Below are 19907 nucleotides of genomic sequence, written 5' to 3'. Positions count from 1 at the left end.
CCTTTGTGTATCTAGAAATAATCTCTGCTCATTCAATAATTTATTTTTTTGTATCAAAAAGCAAGAGCGTACGAGATGATCTATTTGGAAATGGAATAATTAGTAATAACACTTCAAGTATCCAGGTTGATACTTTTTTTTTTAGCAAGATTTAATTAAAGTCATGTCTAACCGCACTCTGCATTACATTTTTTGTTTATTCATACCATATCTATCACAGAGTATATCACGAGCCAAGTGGTAGAGTGCTCACTGTCCGAACAACACAACCTGGAGTCCAGTTCTACACTGCTAATTTCTTGGATGGATCTCTTAAGGGAAAAGGTGGTGCCGTCTATCCGAAACATTCTGCATTTTGTCTTGAGACTCAAGCATGGCCAGATGCAGTAAACCAGGTTAGTAAGCACAAGAAAATAGAAATGCAACATTCTCTTCAAGAAAGGGGTTTTCTCACCATAAACATTTTTCACATATAATAATAAGAATAATAATCTTTATATAGCGCCAACATATTCCGCAGCGCCTTACAGTTTAACCGTTTCAAACACAAGTCATCAGTAACAACGTTAACGATACAATAATTAAAGCACAATAAGATGACCCTGCTCGTGAGACCTTACAATCTACAATGAGGTGGGGGAGATACAAAGTACAGGAGCTTATTTACAATTATGTATTTACAATCTTCAGGGGGTGGGGGATAGATGGAGATAGTGAATTGGGATACACACGCGCCCTTACACATAAAATGACTTTTATTCGGGAACGTGATAGGCCGCTCTGAACAAATATGTTTTGAGGGTGCGCCTAAAACTATGCAAATTGTGAATGGTCCTAATTTCTTGGGGTAGAGCATTCCAGAGGATTGGCGCAGTGCGGGGGAAGTCTTGGAGATGGGAGTGGAATGTACGGATTAGTGTAGAGGTTAGTTGAAAGTCTTTTGCAGAGCGCAGTGGTTGGCTAGGCTGATAGACAGAAATAAAGGAGGAGATGTAAGGGGGTGTTGCACTGTGAAGAGCTTTGTGGGTGAGAACAAGTACTTTGAATTGGATCCTATAATGAATGGGCAGCCAGTGTAACGACTGGCGAAGAGCGGACACGTCTGAATTCCGATTAGCCAGGTAGATGACCCTGGCTGCTGCATTAAGGATAGACTGGAGAGGGGAAAGGCGAGTGAGGGGGAGGCCAATTAATAGAGCGTTACAATAATCCAGGCGGGAGTGGATCAAGGCGACCGTGAGGGTTTTTGTTGTTTCCATGGTGAGAAAAAGGTGGATTCTAGAGATGTTCTTTAGGTGTAAGCGGCAAAAGCAGGCAAGAGATTGTATATGGGATGTGAAGGAGAGATCGGAGTATAAACATAACACCGAGACAGCACGCCTGCTGCCGGGGTGTTATTATGATGCCACCCACAGAGAGGGAAATGTCAGGTTTAGGGAGGTTAGTAGAAGGTGAGAGCAGAAGTTGTTCAGTTTTGGAAAGGTTGAGCTTCAGATAGAGAGCGGACATGATGTCGGAGACTGCGGATAGACAGTCACTGGCGTTCTGTAGTACAGCGGGAGTAAGGTCAGGGGATGACATATATAGTTCTGTGTCATCGGCATAAAATTGGTACTGAAAGCCAAATCTGCTGATGGTCTGTCCAATTGGGGCTGTGTAGAGTGAGAAGTGAAGTGGGCCAAGGACTGAGCCCTGAGGTACCCCGACAGTGAGAGGAAGTGTAGCCAATGAATGATACACTGAAGGAGCGGTCAGAAACATAGGAAGAGAACCAGGAGAGAGCAATGCCCTTAATGCCTAGTGACTGGAGCCTAGACAGTAGGAGATGGTGGTCAACAGTAGGGTTGAGCGACTTTTACTTTTTTAGGGTCGAGTCGGGTTTCGCGAAACCCAACTATCTCAAAAGTCGAGTCGAGTGAAATCGGCCGATTATCGCGAAGTCGGGGATCGACCGAAACACGAAACCCAATGCAAAGTCAATGGGAAATCAATCTCTCTCTCTCCTCGGCGACTTTTGAATTTGTCCGATCCGTTTCGCTCAAGCCTAGTCAGCAGTGTTGAAAGCTGCAGAAAAGTCGAGAAGAATGAGCAAAGAGTGGTCACCGTTACACTTTGCTGTCAGAAGGTCATTGGTCACTTTGATGAGTGCAGTTTCTGTCAACTGTAGGGGGTGGAATTCAGGCTGTGAAGGGTCTAGAGGGAATGAGTGGAGAGGTAACTGGTAAGGCGGGAGTAGACCAGGAGCTCCAAGAGTTTAGAGATGAAGGGGAGATTGGAGACTGGTCTGTAGTTATCTGTGCAGGATGGATGAGAGAGAGAGAGTCTTTAGTAATGGATTAATGATAGTGTTTGAAGGAGGAGGGGAAATGCCAGAGGAGAGGGAGAGATTAAAGATTGTAGTCAGGTGAGTTGTGGTGACTGGAGGAGGTGTGAGGGAAAGGGGTCAGTAGTGCATGTAGACGGATGAGAAGAAGAGAGGAGCCTGGAGGCTGCTTCTTCTGTGATGGGATCAAATGTGGAGAGTGATCCAGGCGAAATGCAGGGAGGGATGGGAGTCACTGCACTTGGTGACTGGGAGCGAATTTCTTGACGGATATTATCTATTTTCTCTTTAAAGTGGGAGGCCAGGTCATCGGCACAAATGTCTGTGATAGGGGCTTGTGCTTTTGGCCTGAGGAGGGAGTGAAAGGTGCCAAAAAGTTTCTTGGGGTTGCTGGATAGTGAGGAGATCAGGGTTGTGAAGTAAGTCTATTTGGCGAGGTGAGGGGCAGAATTATAGGTTCTTAACATAAATTTGAAGTGGATGAAGTTTTCTGGTGTGCGAGTTTTCCTCCATAAGCGTTCAGCACTTCTAGAGCATCGCTGGAGAATCCGAGTTTGCGATGTGAGCCAGGGCTGTTTTACTCTGTGTTTGGAAGTTCTGAGGGTGAGGGGCGCTACTTGGTCAAGGGTGTTTCTAAGAGTGTCATTGTAGTGATGTACAGCCAGATCAGGACAGGAAAAAGAGGAGATTGGGGACAGTGATGAGTGTAAGGAGCCTGAAAGTGTATGAGTTAATGGCGTGTAGATTTCTGAATGTGTGGTAGGTAGGAGTGTGCTGGGGTGGGCGAGGAATTGTGAGTGTGAAGGAGAGAATGTTGTGGTCAGAGAGGGGAAGCCGTGAGTTATCTAGGTAGGAGATTGAGCAGAGCCGGACGAAGACCAGGTCAAGGGTGTTACTGTCATTGTGTGTTTCAGAGGTTGAGAGCTGAGAGAGGCCGAGAGAAGTGGTTAGTGATAGAAGCTGAGATGCAGATGTGGAAGTGGGGCTGTTTATGGGGATGTTGAAGTCTCCCAGGATAAGGGTTGGGAGTTCTGAGGACATGACGTGCGTCAGCCAGGCAGAGAAATGGTCCAGGAAGTGGGTGGAAGAGCCTGGGGGCCGGTATATGACCGCTACTCAGAGGTAGAGGGGACAAAAGAGCCTGATGGTGTGGACCTCTTAAAAGGGAATGAAAGTGATGGAACTGGGGGGATGACCTGGAAGGTGCATTGTGGGGACAAGAGTATGCCGACTCCACCACCATGTCTGTTTGTGGGTCTCGGGGGAATGGGAGAATTGTAGGCCACCATGGGAAATGGCAGCAGGTGAGACTGTGTCAGAATCCTGTATCCAATTTTCAGTGAGGGCCAACAGATTCAGAGAGTTGTTCAGAAAGTAATTGTGCAGAAAAGGAAGATTGTTACATACAGACCGTGGATTCCAAAGTGTTAGATTCTGTTTTGTTTTTTTGACCATCTGCCATCTTGTGGTTTTCTGGTTGCTGGTCTTTTTCCCCTGGTGCTGGGCTGTCTTAGGTCAGGTGATTGTATCACGCTTTATTACCCAGCACCTGCCTCCCATTCCTTGCTGGACAACAGTGTTAATCCGCTAGAGTTCTGACTAGGTGCTTTGATAGCTTTCTGTGTTTGATATTGTGCAGCTCTGGGATCTCTGGTTCTGCTATCTTTAGTTTCTGTTTTCAGTTGGTTTCTGCAACCGTCTGTGTTTTCTATTAGGAGGTAACCTGTTTTTATACCCAGTCCTTAGATCTTTCAGGGGCCTCCTTCCCCCTATCTATAGGTCTTCGCTGAGATTAACCTAGGATCGTCGGTGGGTCTATTCGCAAGGAATGGGTCGCCCACTCCATCATAGGGTATGAGCCTAGTATCAGTGCAGGGTCAGTTTTCCCCCTTCTATCCTAGTTCTATGTTGCAGTTCCGTAACACAAAGGGCACAATTAAAAGAAGGATATGAAGGAGTGCAAGTAATATTAATAAGATTAGTGTGGTTTTGATACGAGGTAGGATAGGAGTTGAGGTTGGGGAATGGTGGACCAGGGTTGGGGGAGATATCCCTCGAGATCAGAAGGAGTAGGAGGATAAAGAGCAAGTATTTTTTGGAATTGTACGAAGTTTTTTTGTGCAGTGTGTTTGGGCAAGATGGGCTGAGGTTTTCAGGAAGGTGAGAAGTGCATGGGAGCTGTACATGGGAGAGGGAAGGAGAGAGGAGCTGATGTATATGAGTCGTGATGGAGGGGGGATGGTGCGGTGAATGTGGATAGCAAGGGAACACAGGAGGATAGGAATAAAGCACATGGATAGAAGGGAGAGCAGAGTGTGGGTTACCTGCCCTGACTAACTACCATGGAATAACTGCTTTATCTCGATGCTTATTTTCGGTATGCTTTGCTTCTGGGATGCTTGCATACACGCCCACCTGCGTGCACCTCTAAAGGTACCGTCACACTGAATGATATCGCTAGCGATCCGTGACGTTGCAGCGTCCTGGCTAGCGATATCGTTGAGTTTGACAGGCAGCAGCGATCAGGATCCTGCTGTGCCATCGTTGGTTGGAGCAGAAAGTCCAGAACTTTATTTCGTCGCTGGACTCCCACAGACATCGCTGAATCGGCGTGTGTGACGCCGATTCAGCGATGTCTTCACTGGTAACCAGGGTAAACATCGGGTTACTAAGCGCAGGGCCACGCTTAGTAACCCGATGTTTACCCTGGTTACCAGCGTAAACGTAAAAAAACCCAAACACTACATACTTACATTCCGGTGTCTGTCCCCCGGCGCTGTGCTTCTCTGCACTGTGTAAGTGCCGGCCGGAAAGCAGAGCACAGCGGTGACGTCACCACTCTGCTTTCCGGCTGGCGCTCACAGTCAGTGCAGAGAAGCACAGCGCCGGGGGACAGACACCGGAATGTAAGTATGTAGTGTTTGTTTTTACATGAGGTATATAGGACTATATGAGTCTTAGTCTTTCTAGACATGATGACTCTATTGCTGCTGCTGCTGCTGCTATGATCCGTACCCTTCATGAGCTACTGGGTCTAAAACAATGCCGCTGTCAGGCTGAGGGAAGTAGCACTTACCCCAGTCCTGTGTCCCCGTATGTCTTGACCCGACACTGAACCATGCTTCTGTGCAAAACCTCCCTTATGTTCCAGATTACAGGGCGGATGTGCCCAAGAAAAAAAGGGGGAGGAGTTACTGGCGCACGGCCCGGGATTAGGCCGAAGCAGGGGGCTTGATTTTTCTTTCCCTGAACTCTCCCAGGAAGGCTGGGTGCGCGCGGCCGGAAGTAAACGCAGGCGATGGGGGCGGAACTTCCGCCCATGTCCTTGCTGGAAACTACAGGATCCATGATGCAACAGGCCGAAGGTCCAAAACCGGAAGTAGCCGATAGGGGCGAGACTTCCGCCCGTGTCCTTGCTATAGGGAATAATCCGGAAACCAGCACCGCGCCGGGTGCAGTATGGCGCTTTGCACCAACAGAACGCGCGACGAAGCAGAAGACCCCCGCAGCCTCTTGACAGAGCATGAGGTCAGAGAAACGCACATATGTATACATATGCAAATATATATATATATATATATATATATATATATATATAGATATATAATATCTATATATATATATATATATATATATATATGGAAAGACGGTGCAGGCACCCTCCTTACACCCTTCAGAAGGTGAGGAGAGGGACCGTCTGCCTCCTTTAAACACTGCAGACAGTGCATCGGTGATGAAGTGGAGGCTGCACGGACAAAGTATGTATGCCTGTACAACCTAGGGTTCCGTTACCTCAGGGTGGTCAGGTTTTAGTCCGGCAAACGAGGTCTCACGTTGCGGGAGAGGATACGTGGAGGCGACCCTCCACGTGCTCGCCCGTTGTTGGTTTGGGGAGATCGGACCCCTTCAAAAGGATCCGTCGCCCCTGTCTTATCCTCAGAGAAAATGTATCTGGGAAAATCCAGAGATGTGCCTCCTACGGACACTAAGCATAAACTGGAGCTGTCAGGGCCAGTGTCAAGGTGTATACTATGGAGGAGGAGCTAACTTTTTTTGTCTCTACTTAGTGTCAGCCTCATGGCGGCAGTAGCATACACCCACAGTCCTGTGTCCCCCAATGAGACGATGGAGAAACCTTCTGAATGTGGCCGCCTCCAAAAAGGTGACCAGGAGACCATGGCTTTAGATACCCCTGCCATCGCATATGATGGATAATGCTGAACCCGAGGTCTCAAAGACGGAGCAAGTCAGAGTCTCTGACAGTCTGTGGGTGATGATCCATCCGGCCAGGATAGAAGGATTTTGAATACCGAAACGAATACTGGCGGGTTCACCGCAGGAGATTCAGCTCAATCTTTCCACAGATCAAAAACAGGGGGGTACCACGCCTCAAGAGGGTGCTGACCCTTGAGACGTTTAACAGGTTGCTCTCAGCGCTGGTTAAGTATAACCCGGACCTCCGGGGGAATGATAAATGCTATATGAGATTGATTATTCCTCTTGAAGGGCACTGTGTGTTCTGGGACAGAACCGCAATCCTCGTCAACCTTTAGGCTGGGTTCACACTTTGCGGTTTTTACCGCGGAACCGCCGCGATTCTGATGCTGCGGGTCCGCAGCAGTTTCTATAGCGTTTCCATTTACATGTAAACCCTATGGAAACCGCAAACCGCTGTGCTCATGCTGCGGGAAAAACCGCCCGGGAACGCAGCGGTTTAAAACCCGCAGCATGTCACTTCATTGTGCAGAATCGCTGCAATTCTGCACCCATAGGAATACATTGAACCGCTTACTTCCCGCATGGGGCTGTGCCCATGTTGCGGGAAGTAAGCGGCTAATGTGCGGTTCCTACCCGTGGTGGAGGAGAGGAGACTCTCCTCCAGGCCCTGGGAACCATATTTGGGGTTAAAAAAAGAATAAAAATAAAAAATCATGTTATACTCACCCTCTGAAGTCTCAGCGCTGCACGCGGCCGTCCGGTCAGAGTTGCTGTGCGACCAGGACCTTCGGTGACGTCGCGGTCACATGACCGTGACGTCACAAAGGGTCCTTCTCGCACAGCATCTTTGGAACCGGACCGCGGGGTGCAGCGCCGAGGAGATCCGGACAATTTTTATTATTTTTAACATTACTAATGATGCTGCATATTGCTGCATATGCAGCATCAATAGTATAGGCGGAAACCCGCAGCGGAAACCGCGGAACAAACCGCGATAAATCTGCAGGGAGAACCGCAGTTGTTTTGCCCTGCAGATTTATCAAATCCGCTGCGGGAGAACCCGCAGGGACAGGACGCTATGTGTGAACATAGCCTTAGAGTCTGATTGACGGGCTCAATAAGCGAGTCATCCATTTTCTGTAACTCTGGTGAGTGCAGATCCGGGAAACATCCAATTCAAACTCAGTCTCTTTCTGCAAATCACTGGTGAGGGAGAGCGAGAAACAGAGCTCACGGATGCCAAGGCCCAAGATTGCTCAGGTAGTCGTACCACGGATCCAATTTCTAGACACCTGTACGGTTCTAGAATACGTGCGGCCACTGCTAGCCGATGACTCCAGTGTAGGAGAGGATCCATTTATATCAGACCTGCTAAACACTCAAATCCACAGAGGAATTCAATCTCTTTTGGCCAGATAAGCCACGGATTGCTTCATTGACGAAGCCCCTCAGGGGAACTAGGTACACTGGGATTGGGGCGATGGAGGGCTCCTGAACGCATTTGAGGGCGCAGGTTTTGCAAGTTAGATAAAACGTCTTATTGGACCCTTTGGGAGCTTGGACCGTGACGATGTCATGGTGCCTTTAGGGAAACTGCATGCAATCGTTGTAAATGCCAGACTGTCGCCCCCAGAAATACGCCCTCGCTGCCAGAGTAAGCCCCCCTTCCAGCGTCGCCGCAGACCGCCTGTCCAGTGCCGCTGCTGGTCTAGGACCATGGTACAGGGAGAAAGGGATCACCTTCAATCCGCCATCCCTTTTTATAGGGGGGTGGAGAGGGACTTACACCTCAGCCAAAATTTTTGCGACAGGTGAGTTACCTCAGGTGTTAGGCTGTGTGCACACGTAGCAGATTTTTCGCGGTTTTTCGCTATAAAAACGCTACAAAACCGCGAAAAAAATGCTCACATTAAGCATCCTATTTAATAGAATGCAATCCGCATTTTTTGTGCACATGCTGCATTTTTTTCCTGAGCGGAATCGCATTCCAGAAAAAAACGCAGCATGTTCATTAAATTTGCGGAATCACGGGGATTCCGCACACCTAGGAATGCATTGATCTGCTTACTTCCCGCATGGGGCTATGCCCACCATGCGGGAAGTAAGCAGATCATGTGCGGTTGGTACCCAGGGTGGAGGAGAGGAGACTTTCCTCCACGGACTGGGCACCATATACCGTAATTGGTAAAAAAAAAAAAAAAAGAATTAAAATAAAAAATCGTGATATACTCACCTTCTGATGGCCCCGGAGTCCTCCCGCCTCTCAGCGGTGCACGCGGCCGCTTCCGTTCCTATAGATGGTGTGTGTGAAGGACCTGCGATGACGTCGCGGTCACTTGACCGCGACGTCATCGCAGGTCCTGCACACACACCATCTATAGGAACGGAAGCCGCTGAGGAGATCGGGACGTCAGAAGGTGAGTGTAACCATTTTTTTAAAATTATTTTTAACATTCTATCTTTTATTATTGATGCGGCATAGGCTGCATCAATAGTAAAAAGTTGGTCACACTTGTCAAACACTATGTTTGACAAGTGTGACCAACCTGTCAATCAGTTTTCCAAGCAATGCTGCAGATCCCTTGGAAAACGCTAGCATTCTGCAAGCTAATTATGCTTGTAAAACGCTAGTTTTCTGCGGGAATATGCATGCCAATTCCGCATGCGATATACCCGCGGCAGGAGTTGCAGAATTGCCGTGGAAATTTCCGCATCAATTCTGCAACGTGTGCACTTAGCCTTAAGCTGTTAGTTCCTGAGGATTCAGCTTACCCATGTCCTGCTCTTGTGTCCCCAGGGAAGGTGTCCTCACGCCTCGCTTCTGTTAGCACTGCTGTTACTGTCACCGCTGTCAGGAAGCTGGCTCTGTTCCTGAGGTGTAGAAAGATGGCCGCCTAGAGCTGGAGGGGCGCCTCTCGTTTAGGACGAAAAGCACCAGAAGTATGGGTGGCGCCGGCTGCGGTGGATGGAGCCATGAAAAACACGGCCTAGAAGTCGGGGACTAAATTTGTGAAGCATGCCGGAAATGAGTTCCGGCGGTGGCACAAACAGATAGACGAATAAAGCGATGCAAAACACCGCTGGACGCCGTGACATCGCTTCCCCAGGGACCAGGACCCCGTCTCTGCGACCAGATAGTGCCAGCCGCAGTCATACTAGCATTTTGAGGCGATGTAGCAGAGCTGGTGCAGACCTTTTGCAGTGTGGCTGGTCGTGGGACTCCCCCCTCAATCCACCATCCCCATAGTCAGGGGGTTGGAGGGGACTTTCTGCCTCCTTCCATCATCCGCTTTCAATCTGTGGTGATGCAGTGGGGGCTGCACGGACGCCATAGTGGGCCCTCTGTTGTGGACCAGGGCAGAATGTCCGGCTGTAGGCCTGGCTCCAGGAAAGGATGCATAGAGGCGACACTATGTGGTCGCCTGTTGCTGATGTGGGGAGATCAGGACCGTGAAGGAATAGTCGCCCCTGAAGTGAGCTAAGGCATGGCAACCCACGTCGCAGGAGAGGAACTCTCCGCGTTCTCGCCTGTTTATGATTTGGGGGAGATCGGTGCCTTGAAAGGATCCGTCGCCCCCTTCACTCCGTAATTTAAAAAATAAAAAATGTACAGAAAAGTAAAAATAAACGTTGGGGTCTGAACCAGACCCAAGTGCCTCCTACAGACACTAAGCAAGAACTGGTTCTCTGGGAGCCAGCAGGAGGGTGTATACTGCAGGGGAGGAGCTAACTTTGTTTCAACTTAGTGTCCTCCTAGTGGCAGCAGCATGCACCCATGGTCTGTGTCCCCCAATGAGGCATAGGAGAAAGCAATATTTTTTCCTGCCAAACATCGGTATTTACAGCAGATTTTTCTGCTGCAGATACTAAATGTGTGCACATATCCCCAATTCTGACGCACCACATATATTAATAATGCCCTTCTTGCTCCGGTGGCACAATCAAGTGTTATCATTGAGCCGCCTGATGTGCTCCTTGCACTTTAGACATCTTGCAGGCCACAGACCCATGCAGTTTGCTGCTTGCCACCATAAAGAGATGGTCTTCCAACTCAGTTTTGCACTCTGAGATACGAATAGTAGGGATAAGGGTGGGCCGCCTTCCCTCTGTAACCTTTATGCAACCATCTATTAGTTGAGCTATTGAGTGGTTTGATGATGTACAATGTAAGTGTTGCTATCTCTCACATATGGCACACCCTGAATGCTTTTTGCGTTTTGATTCACAGGTGCAATTCCCAAACGCTCTTCTACATCCAGGAGAGGAGTATGACCAGACCACTTGGTACTGTTTCTCTGTACAGTTAGATGCCCGTTACCCTACAGCAGAGGTAACCAATCCATCCTAATCTACTTGCTCTCTGGGTAATTTTGGAGACCTGTCCTCCCGAGTCTTACGCCATATAACCACAAACTAACATCTCAATACTGAAATTATTCCAAAAAATGACTATATCCAAGACCAGGTTCACATGAGAGAATTTCACGGGCCGTATTCGGGCCACAATCCCAGGAGTGACGGCTGGTGTCCCAACCCAAACTTACAGCCTCATAGCCGCTCATGTGAACTAATGCTGATTGGTTTATTTTATTCCTCTCCCTGGACTTTGCTTTTCTTGACAGCCTGGGGAGTGGTGCATTAACATAATGATGAAGTATCCTATACTAGTATATTTTTCTTTGCACTACTGATAGACAATAAATTGTAATATTTATATGTGTCCTTCTCTTTTTGTATACTACGGTACATTTTAATGACATAATATTTAGGCCAGAAAATCCTTCACCATTCCCTGTGTAAAACAATACATATAGCATGACCAGATTTACAGAGGTCGATTCTTCAGTGCGGGTGTGCCCACTACTCCCTGGCATCTGCACATGTATACAAAGGAGATAAAAGGTCAACAGGAGGTGGTGGATAGATATGGAATTACTTGACTTAGGCTACTTTCACACTTGCGTCGGTACGGGTCCGTCGCTATGCGTCGTACCGACTCACGTTGTGAAATTTGTGCACGACGTGGGCGGCGGATGCAGATTTTCAACGCATCCGCTGCGCATTCTGAAGTCCGAGGAGGGGGTGGAGTTTCGGCCGCGGTAGAAAATGGCGAACGCGGACAAAAAACGTTCACTTGAACGTTTTTTTGTGCCGACGGTCCGCCAAAACACGACGGATCCATTGCACGACGGACGCGACGTGTGGCCATCTGTCACGATCCATCGCTAATACAAGTCCGCGGGCACATTTGCAGGATCTGTTTTTTGCCCAAAACGACAGATTGCGACGGATTCAAAAAAACTCAAGTGTGAAAGTAGCCTTAGATAGTCACATACTCTTGATGGGAGTTTTTTTCATTTATATATTCCCCTTGTGTCTGAGGGTAGCAGGACTAACAAGATCTCTATTGATCTCACCTGACGAACTTATGCCAGGTGTGTACATAGATGTCTTGCGTCATACCCCACAGTAAAATCTCCCAACAAGTTACAACTTTTTTTTTTTTTAAATAACTTAAAGTGGTCGTCCGATGTAGAATGACTGTGACTGCAGACCTGTGAATCCTCCCAGCTCACAGCATATTGCATTGCTTGACCATCGTTCCTGGCACTGACACCAGGGAATCCTCGCAGCGCTGTATAGGAGTGTATAATACAGCCACGAATTAAGAAAAGTGTTGCCCACAATATTGTACGTTTCTACATTTTTATGGCGAGAATGCACATAACCTTACTTGAAAAGCTTGGTGCCAAGCCTTGTGCTCAAAGTCTGATTGAGAACTGTTTATTTTAATTCCCGGTTATTTCAGGCTACCAATGTCAGCAAAATCTTGTTATTGGTAAGATTTGCATGAGAATCCGCCTAGAGAGCTTAGTTTCAGGACAGGAGCTGGTTACCAGTGTGAGACATGTACTGTAATGACTGACAGTCTTCTCTCCTAATCTACATGTCTCACACTGGTATCACCTCCTTTCATTTACAATATTCTCAGGAGGCAGATTCTCATGGAGATCAGTGTCTGCCCAATAGAACTTATCGGTTCATTTATGTATTAAAAGGGAATCTGTCACCTCATTTTTGGCCTATAAGCTGCAGCCACCACCATCAGGGAAATATCTACAGCATTCTGTAATGCTGTAGATAAGCGCCCCCCCCCCCCCCATGTAACCTGAAAGATAAGAAAAACAAGTTAGATTATACTCACTCAGGGGCGGTCCCGGTCCGATGGGCGTCGTGTTCCGGGTCCAGCGCCTCCCATCTTTATACGATGACATCCTCTTTGCTTCCTGTCGCGGCTCCTGTGCAGGCGTACTTATCTGTCCTGTTGAGGGCAGAGCAAAGTACTGCAGTGCGCAGGCACCGGGGAAAGGTCAGAGAGGCCCTGCGCCTGCGCACTGCAGTACTTTGCTCTGCCCTCAACAGGGCAGACAAAGTACGCCGGAGCGTGAATACAAGAAGAGGATGTCATCATAAGAAGATGGGAGGCTCCGGAGTGGGACGCCCATCAGACCGGACCGCCACCTCCAGGTGAGTATAATCTAACCTCTTTTTCCAGGACGTCCTTCCTGACAGCACCCTGGAGGACATCCTCCTCCTTGCCGGGACAGGAAACACACGAGAGTTTAAAGGTCCGGTCCCACCCACAATTCCTCAGTGTTTTTCCTGTCCCTGCATGGAGGGACACACGAGAAGAGCTGCGCAAGCTTACCGAGCTCGGGGATCGTGCGGTCCTCCAATATCCTTCCCCCTGGCAAGAGGCTCAGGGTCGAAACTTCCCATGGGGGAGTCCTTCTACCCCAGAGGCCTGTAGCAGGACGAGGCTCCGGGATACAGCCATTCTTCCCGGTGGCAGGCTCTCGGCTCAGGACGCGGCAGGGATCCTGGCGTGGCGATTCTTCCAGACAGTAGACGCGCTGTCCCGGCGGTGCTACATCCAGCGTGCGGCTTCCGGAAACCAGGTGGAGCCGCATCACTTACGGTATCATTAGTGCCGGTAAATGTCACTTCCGGTGGTGTACTGAAAGTGGGAAAAGCAAGCTCTCCATCGGTGGAACGCACAGCAGCGCGGTCGCTACTTGCAATAGCGTCCAGCATCATGCAGCAGTGTTTTGTTTTTTTTTTGCTCCAGCTTCAGTCAAGCTCTATGAAAGGAGACATGATCGAGGATGGAGGGGTAAGTCCACCTTGTGCAGTCCACCCTCACCTCAGATAAACCCCCAGCACGCCATCTAGCCTATTACTCCCTATCTTATGTCGTTTAGGATAAGGGAAACCCCGCTGCTCCCCCAGCCACAGCTAAGAAACCTGGCAAGGTCTCAGTGAAGTCCAGCAGATGTCCTGTATGCCATGTAAAACTCCCAGACTCCCATGGCAGGACTCTCTGTGGACCCTGTACTTCTAGGGTCATGAAAGACGAGCAGTCATCGCTGCTTTCAGAGATGAGATCCTTAATCCGGGAGGAGGTTCAGGCCTCTATGTCCAGCCTTTCACATCCACACCCAGCTAGTTCCATCTCAGACCGGAAGCGGGCCAGACGGGGGGAGAGAACATGGGGAGCTGGAGTATTCTTCTAATGAAGGTTCTGATTTAAGGGATTCTCTGTCAGAAGAAGAGGGAGAGCTTCCAGCAGAAAACCAGGATCGAGCCAGAAAGTACCTTTTTCAGTCAGAAGAGACAGACAAGCTTGTCCAGGCAGTGAGGAGTACCATGCAGATTGAGGAGACCTCTAAGCCACAGTCCAGACAGGACTTGATGTTCGGGGGACTTGTGTCACGAAACCAGACTGTTTTCCCTATAAGTGAACATATTAAGGCCATGGTTCTAGAAGAGTGGAAGGATGTTGAGCGCCGGCTAGTGCTATCTCGTGACTTTAAAGGTCGATTACCATTTGACCCTGGGGAAGTCAAGTTATGGGAGGAGGTCCCTAAAATTGACATTCCTGTAGCAAAGGTCAACATAAAGACGCCCATACCTTTTGAGGACTCTTCTAACTTGCGTGACCCTATGGACAGAAAAGCTGACATTCTCCTAAAGAGGGCCTGGGAAGCTTCTGCAGCCCTAATTAGGACAAACATAGCAGCCACTTCGGTGGCCAGATCTATGTACTTATGTATGGGTCAGTTGGAAGAACATTTATCCAATAAGACCCCTAGATCAGATATTCCGAGTTCCCTTCCTATTAATGAAGTCAGCCATGGCATTTTTATCTGATGACGGCGGAATCGGTTAGATTTCCAGCCAGAAACAGTTCCCTATCTAATGCTGCTAGGAGGGCTGTATGGTTGAGGTCCTGGTCAGGCGATAATGCCTCTAAGACCAAGCTCTGCTCCATTCCTTTTTCAGGGCAGAGGGTATTTGGACCAGCGTTAGACACTATCCTTGAGTCAGCCTCTGATAAAAAGGGGTTCCCTGAGGACAAACCTAAGCGGTCCCAGCCCTTTCAGAGAGGATTCTTCTCCAGAAAGCAGTAGGATTTCAGAGGACAGAGTAGGTCCAGCAGAGGGTCCTACAGGGGCTCCCATGGACAGGGTAATAAGAGCAGAGGTTTCTTCTTTAGTCCAACCTCCAGAACTAAGTCACAATTACGCCACCTGCATTGGGGGGAAGGCTAAGTCACTTTGCAAAAAATTGGGCCCAGATCACTCGAAGTCGGTGGGTTCACAGAACCGCGTCAGAGGGATACAGCATAGAGCTTTACTCCCCTCCTCCAGAAAGGTACATCACTCCTACCATAGTTACAGCAGACTCTGCCATACTAATAATTTACAGGACATGCTCAGAGCGGCAGTAATAATCCCGGTTCCTCCGTATGAGATAGGAAGGGGGCAGTATTCATCCCTATTTGCCATCACAAAACCATCGGGCGAGACTTGCAATATAATAAATCTAAGGCTATGTGCACACATTGCAGATTCTCTGCGGATCCGCAGCGTTTTTTGAGGTGCAGAAACGCTGCAGATCCGCAATTGATTTACAGTACAATGTAAATCAATGAGAAAACAAAAATGTTGTGCACACTTTGCGGAAAATCCGCTGCGGTTTAAAAGAAGTAGCATGTCACTTCTTTTTTTGTTAATCTGCAGCGTTTTTGTACCCATTCCATTATAGAAAACCGCAGGGGTAAAAACCGCAGCAAATCCGCAAGAAAACCGTAGAACCGCAGGTGCGTTTTCTGCCTGGAGAGGCAGAATCCGCACCAGAAATTCCTAAGCCTAATCCGCAACGTGTTCACATAGCCTAAAGCCTTTAAATGCCTGGGTGAGATACAAAAGGTTCTGAATGGAATCTATCCGGTCAGCAGTTCATCTTAGGGTACTTTCACACTTGCGTCGGTAGGGGCCCGTCGCTATGAGTCGGGCCGACGTACCGACGCATGTTGTGAAATAAATGAACAACGGGTGCAGCGGATGCAGTTTTTCAACGCCTCCGCTGCCCCATTGTAATGTCTGGGGAGGAAGGGGTGGAGTTTCGGCTGCGCATGTGCGGTCGAAAATGGCAGACGCGATGCACAAAAAAAGTTACATGTAACGTTTTTTGGAGCAGACGGTCCACCAAAACACGACACATCCGTCGCACGACGGATGCGACGTGTGGCCATATGTCACAATGCGTCGCTAATGGAGTAAAAACGCATCCTGTGGGCAACTTTGCAGGATGCGTTTTTTTCCCCAAAACGACGCATTGCAACGTACGTCACACAACGCAAGTGTGAAAGTAGCCTTATAGATGAGGATGCTGTAATGTGCACTCTCGACCTAAAGAGTGCCTACTATCAGGTCCCGGTGCATCCTTCATCACAGAATCTGCTAAGGTTTGCGGTAGCGCTGCCAACCCGGACCTGCCACTACCAGTTTCAGGGCCTTCCCTTCGGACTGGCTTCTGCACACTGTATATTCACAAAGCTGGTGTTCTTCTTGAGAAGCCAGGGCATCATAATAATTCCATACCTGCACGACTTTCTTCTCGTGGCAAGATCGGTAGAAATCTTGACGGATCACAGGACTCGAGCGATTTCAGTAATGGAACATCTAGGCTGGGTTATAAACTGGCAGAAGTCCGACCTGCTACCAGAACACAGGAAGATCCTCCTGGGGGTGTGTCTAGACTCCAGATGGAGAATCTCCCTCTTACTGGAGGTCAAGCAGGAGACAATTCAAGCTCGAGTCCGGTACTTACTGGAACATCGAATTTCCATAAGGATCGTGATGAAAGTACTTGGCCTAATGACAGCCTGCATACCATGTGTCAGATGGGCACAGTCACACTCAAGACCCCTGCAGAGACAGATTCTGGCAATTTGGGATCGCCGTCAAACTTCTCTAGATGCTCCCTTGAAGCTATCAGGACCAGTACGGAGATCTCTCCCCTGGTGGACACAGACAGAGAACCTAAAGGTGGGCGTATTATGGTCCACCTCCCCCTACGTAGTGATCACCACGGACGCCAGCGCATGGGGCTGGGGAGCTCATCTACAAGGCAGAATCTTCCAGTGCAAGTGGCCAGCAAACATCAGAGACAGATCCTCCAACTTCAAAGAACTATATGCCGTATGGGAGGCCTTAAGACTAAATCGGCTCACGCTTTCAAATCGTCATGTCAGAATATTTTCCAACGTGACAACGGTCTCGTTCTTGAAACATCAAGGAGGCCCGAGATATCAACCACTGCAGGATCTAGCGGAAACAATTTTCAGCTCGGCAGAAGATACAGTCCTATCCATAATGGCAATCCACCTGGAAGGTTCTCAGAACGTGATAGCAGATTACCTGAGCAGACGGCGAGTGTGTCCAACAGAGTGGGAACTGAACCAGAATATCTTCCTGAAGTTATGTCATCAGTCGGGAACCCCCAATATAGACTTATTTGCAAACAGAAGAAACTCGAAGGTCTCAAAATTCTTCTCTCTGAACCCCTTGGATCTTCCAGACGGGGTAGATGCCTTGAGTCAAAGGTGGGTGGAACTTCTCTCATATGCATAGCTGTTCTATGGAAAATCAAGGAGGACCGAGCAAAGGTCATTCTGATCGTTCCATACTGGCCAAGAAGAAGCTGGTTCACTCTTCTAGGGACCTTAGCGATCGACAACCCAATCGAATTGCCTCTGCGGGGGGATGTCATTCACCAGTTTACCATCCGAACCCAGGCAAACTCCATCTTTCAGCTTAGATCCTAAAAGGGACATCTTGAAGGCTAAAGGCTTATCAGATCATGTCATAGCCACTATCCAGGCTAGTAGAAAACCTGTAACATCAGCTATTTACCTGAAAATTTGGAAACTATTTTGTATAGAAGGTGGCAGGTCCGACGTTGTGACTGGCTCTCCGGACGTGCCTGGTATCTTAAACTTCCTACAAAAAGGGTTCAACAAGGGTCTTAGACCCAGCACATTAAAAGTACAGGTTTCAGCACTAAGCTCCTTTTTTTAGTGGCAATCACCACGGCCAAGAGGGTGGGAGAAATCCAAGCCCTATGTACCAGAGACCCGTATCTCCAGATCAGGGATGATCGTTTTAATTCTGAAACTAGACCCGGTATTTATTCCAAAGGTAGGCTCTGCTAAAAATGGAAATCAGGAGATAGTGCTTCCCTCTTTTTAACACGAAGGAGAAAGCCCTCCACTCGCTGGATGTCAGACAGGCTGTCGTGGATGGTGACTAGAGAATAGAATTAGTTCTTACCGGTAATTCTGTTTCTAGGAACCTTCCCCGCCCTAATAGGATCCCACTCCAACAGGAATCAGAACCAGCACCGACACAGCAGGAAATATTAAAATGTATATGTTTATTTAGTGATAAAATAAAAGACCTTTAAAATATACAGACATTATGTTCCATCAAAAAATGCATATATAAAAATTACATAAGAAAAACATATATAGAAAAATGTGCACGTATCAGGACTTCATATGGCAGGTCACTCTATCATAGTGCTAAATAGTAAATAAATGATTAATTAATGCTTATACAACTCCCCCATCTCTATAAGTAAGTGACTCGTGATAGCGTGCACCTTAGATATAGCACTTTATTCTATGCACACTTTGCACTTTTTATGATCTTTAGAGATCCGGATTATCTTCTATTGATTAAGTGACACATTGTCCGTACACTTTATTAATTTCTATGATTTTTTTGGAACACTTTTTTACGTGCAATATGGCTCTATAATAAGCATTGAGTCCTTGGGGGCATTAATTAATCATTTATTTACTATTTAGTACTATGATAGAGTGACCTGCCATATGAAGTCCGGATACGTGCACATTTTTCTCTCTCTCTCTCTCTCTATATATATAGTGGAATATGTGTATATATATTATATATATCTATATGTGTGTAGTGACCTCTGACATGTCTAGTGATAATGTAGCATCTGTCCTGAAGGCCAGTGGCACCTAGGTGTTAATATGTACTTCCTTGGGAAGAGTAGGAATTCTGTCTCCATATCTCACCAGGGGGTCTAGCTAGAGCCAAGAACAAAGGAACACTTGACACCTCTGAGGTCTTGGAGGGGAGATGCTAAATGCTGCTTGAGGGAACCATTTCACACGTCTCCAGAGGAAAATAATATATATTCATTAGTAGTGCGGCTGTGGCCCAATCAAACAGGCAGCAGTTATGATATTGGCCTGAGGGGCCGGTCTAGAAACCTGACCTCAGACCAAAGTTATAAATTTAGGCTGCAGACAGAGAATGGTGTTCACATGATGAGGGCAGCCTGAAAAGCTGATGTGTTCCACAACTACATTCGCCCCCCCTCAGGGAGCAGAAAGCAGACTACAAGTTAGATGATTTCTGTAAGTTTCCTCCTCTTTATTTTATACTGTTTTGCATAAGTTGTATGTCTTTTTGTTATCATATTTTTATACCTTTTTCTTGTAAGCACTGAACCTTTTTCTATTAAAGTATAAACCTTTAATAAGTTGAACCTTGAATGTTCTAAAGAATCCATAGCCTAGAGGTGTGTGAGCCTTATGAGTGATAAACATATTTTAATTAGTTATTTCTGGGACTCATCGCCCGTGTATTCGATGAGTGGTGGCAGCGTGTATGAGCGGGTGTGTGGCCTGGGTCGGTGTGTGATTTATGCTCCCATTACAGCATAGGACAGAGGTTGAATGCTGGACGGAGAGTGGGGAGATAGATTAACCCTTGCAGGCACAACCCAAAGTCACGTGTGAGAGCAGGCACGTGACGAATACGTGACACCACGGAGCAGCGATCCGTGACAATATATAATATGTTTTTCTTATGTAATTTTTATATATATGCATTTTTTGATGGAACATCATGTCTGGTGTCGTAGATAGGCTACCGTGGTCATATTGTCCGAGTAAATATGAACGTGATGATTTTTGATCAGTACA

At 47.7% G+C, this 19907-nt stretch overlaps 1 protein-coding gene across 2 annotated transcripts in view; it reads left to right on the top strand.

The window, feature by feature from the left end:
- GALM (galactose mutarotase) overlaps positions 1-11255 on the top strand; it is a 78694-nt gene extending 67439 nt beyond the window's left edge. For both annotated transcript variants that reach the window (XM_069769072.1, XM_069769074.1), the window contains 2 exons: positions 221-395; positions 10770-11255. In XM_069769072.1, the coding sequence (XP_069625173.1) occupies positions 221-395; positions 10770-10889 (295 nt within the window). In that variant the 3' untranslated portion in view covers positions 10890-11255. The remainder of the gene's footprint in view (positions 1-220; positions 396-10769) is intronic.
- Positions 11256-19907: the final 8652 nt, after the last annotated feature.

Source organism: Ranitomeya imitator, chromosome 5 (genome assembly GCF_032444005.1).
Source record: "Ranitomeya imitator isolate aRanImi1 chromosome 5, aRanImi1.pri, whole genome shotgun sequence".
NCBI classification, from domain to species: Eukaryota; Metazoa; Chordata; class Amphibia; order Anura; family Dendrobatidae; genus Ranitomeya; species Ranitomeya imitator.
This window is presented reverse-complemented; position numbering and strand designations above follow the sequence as displayed.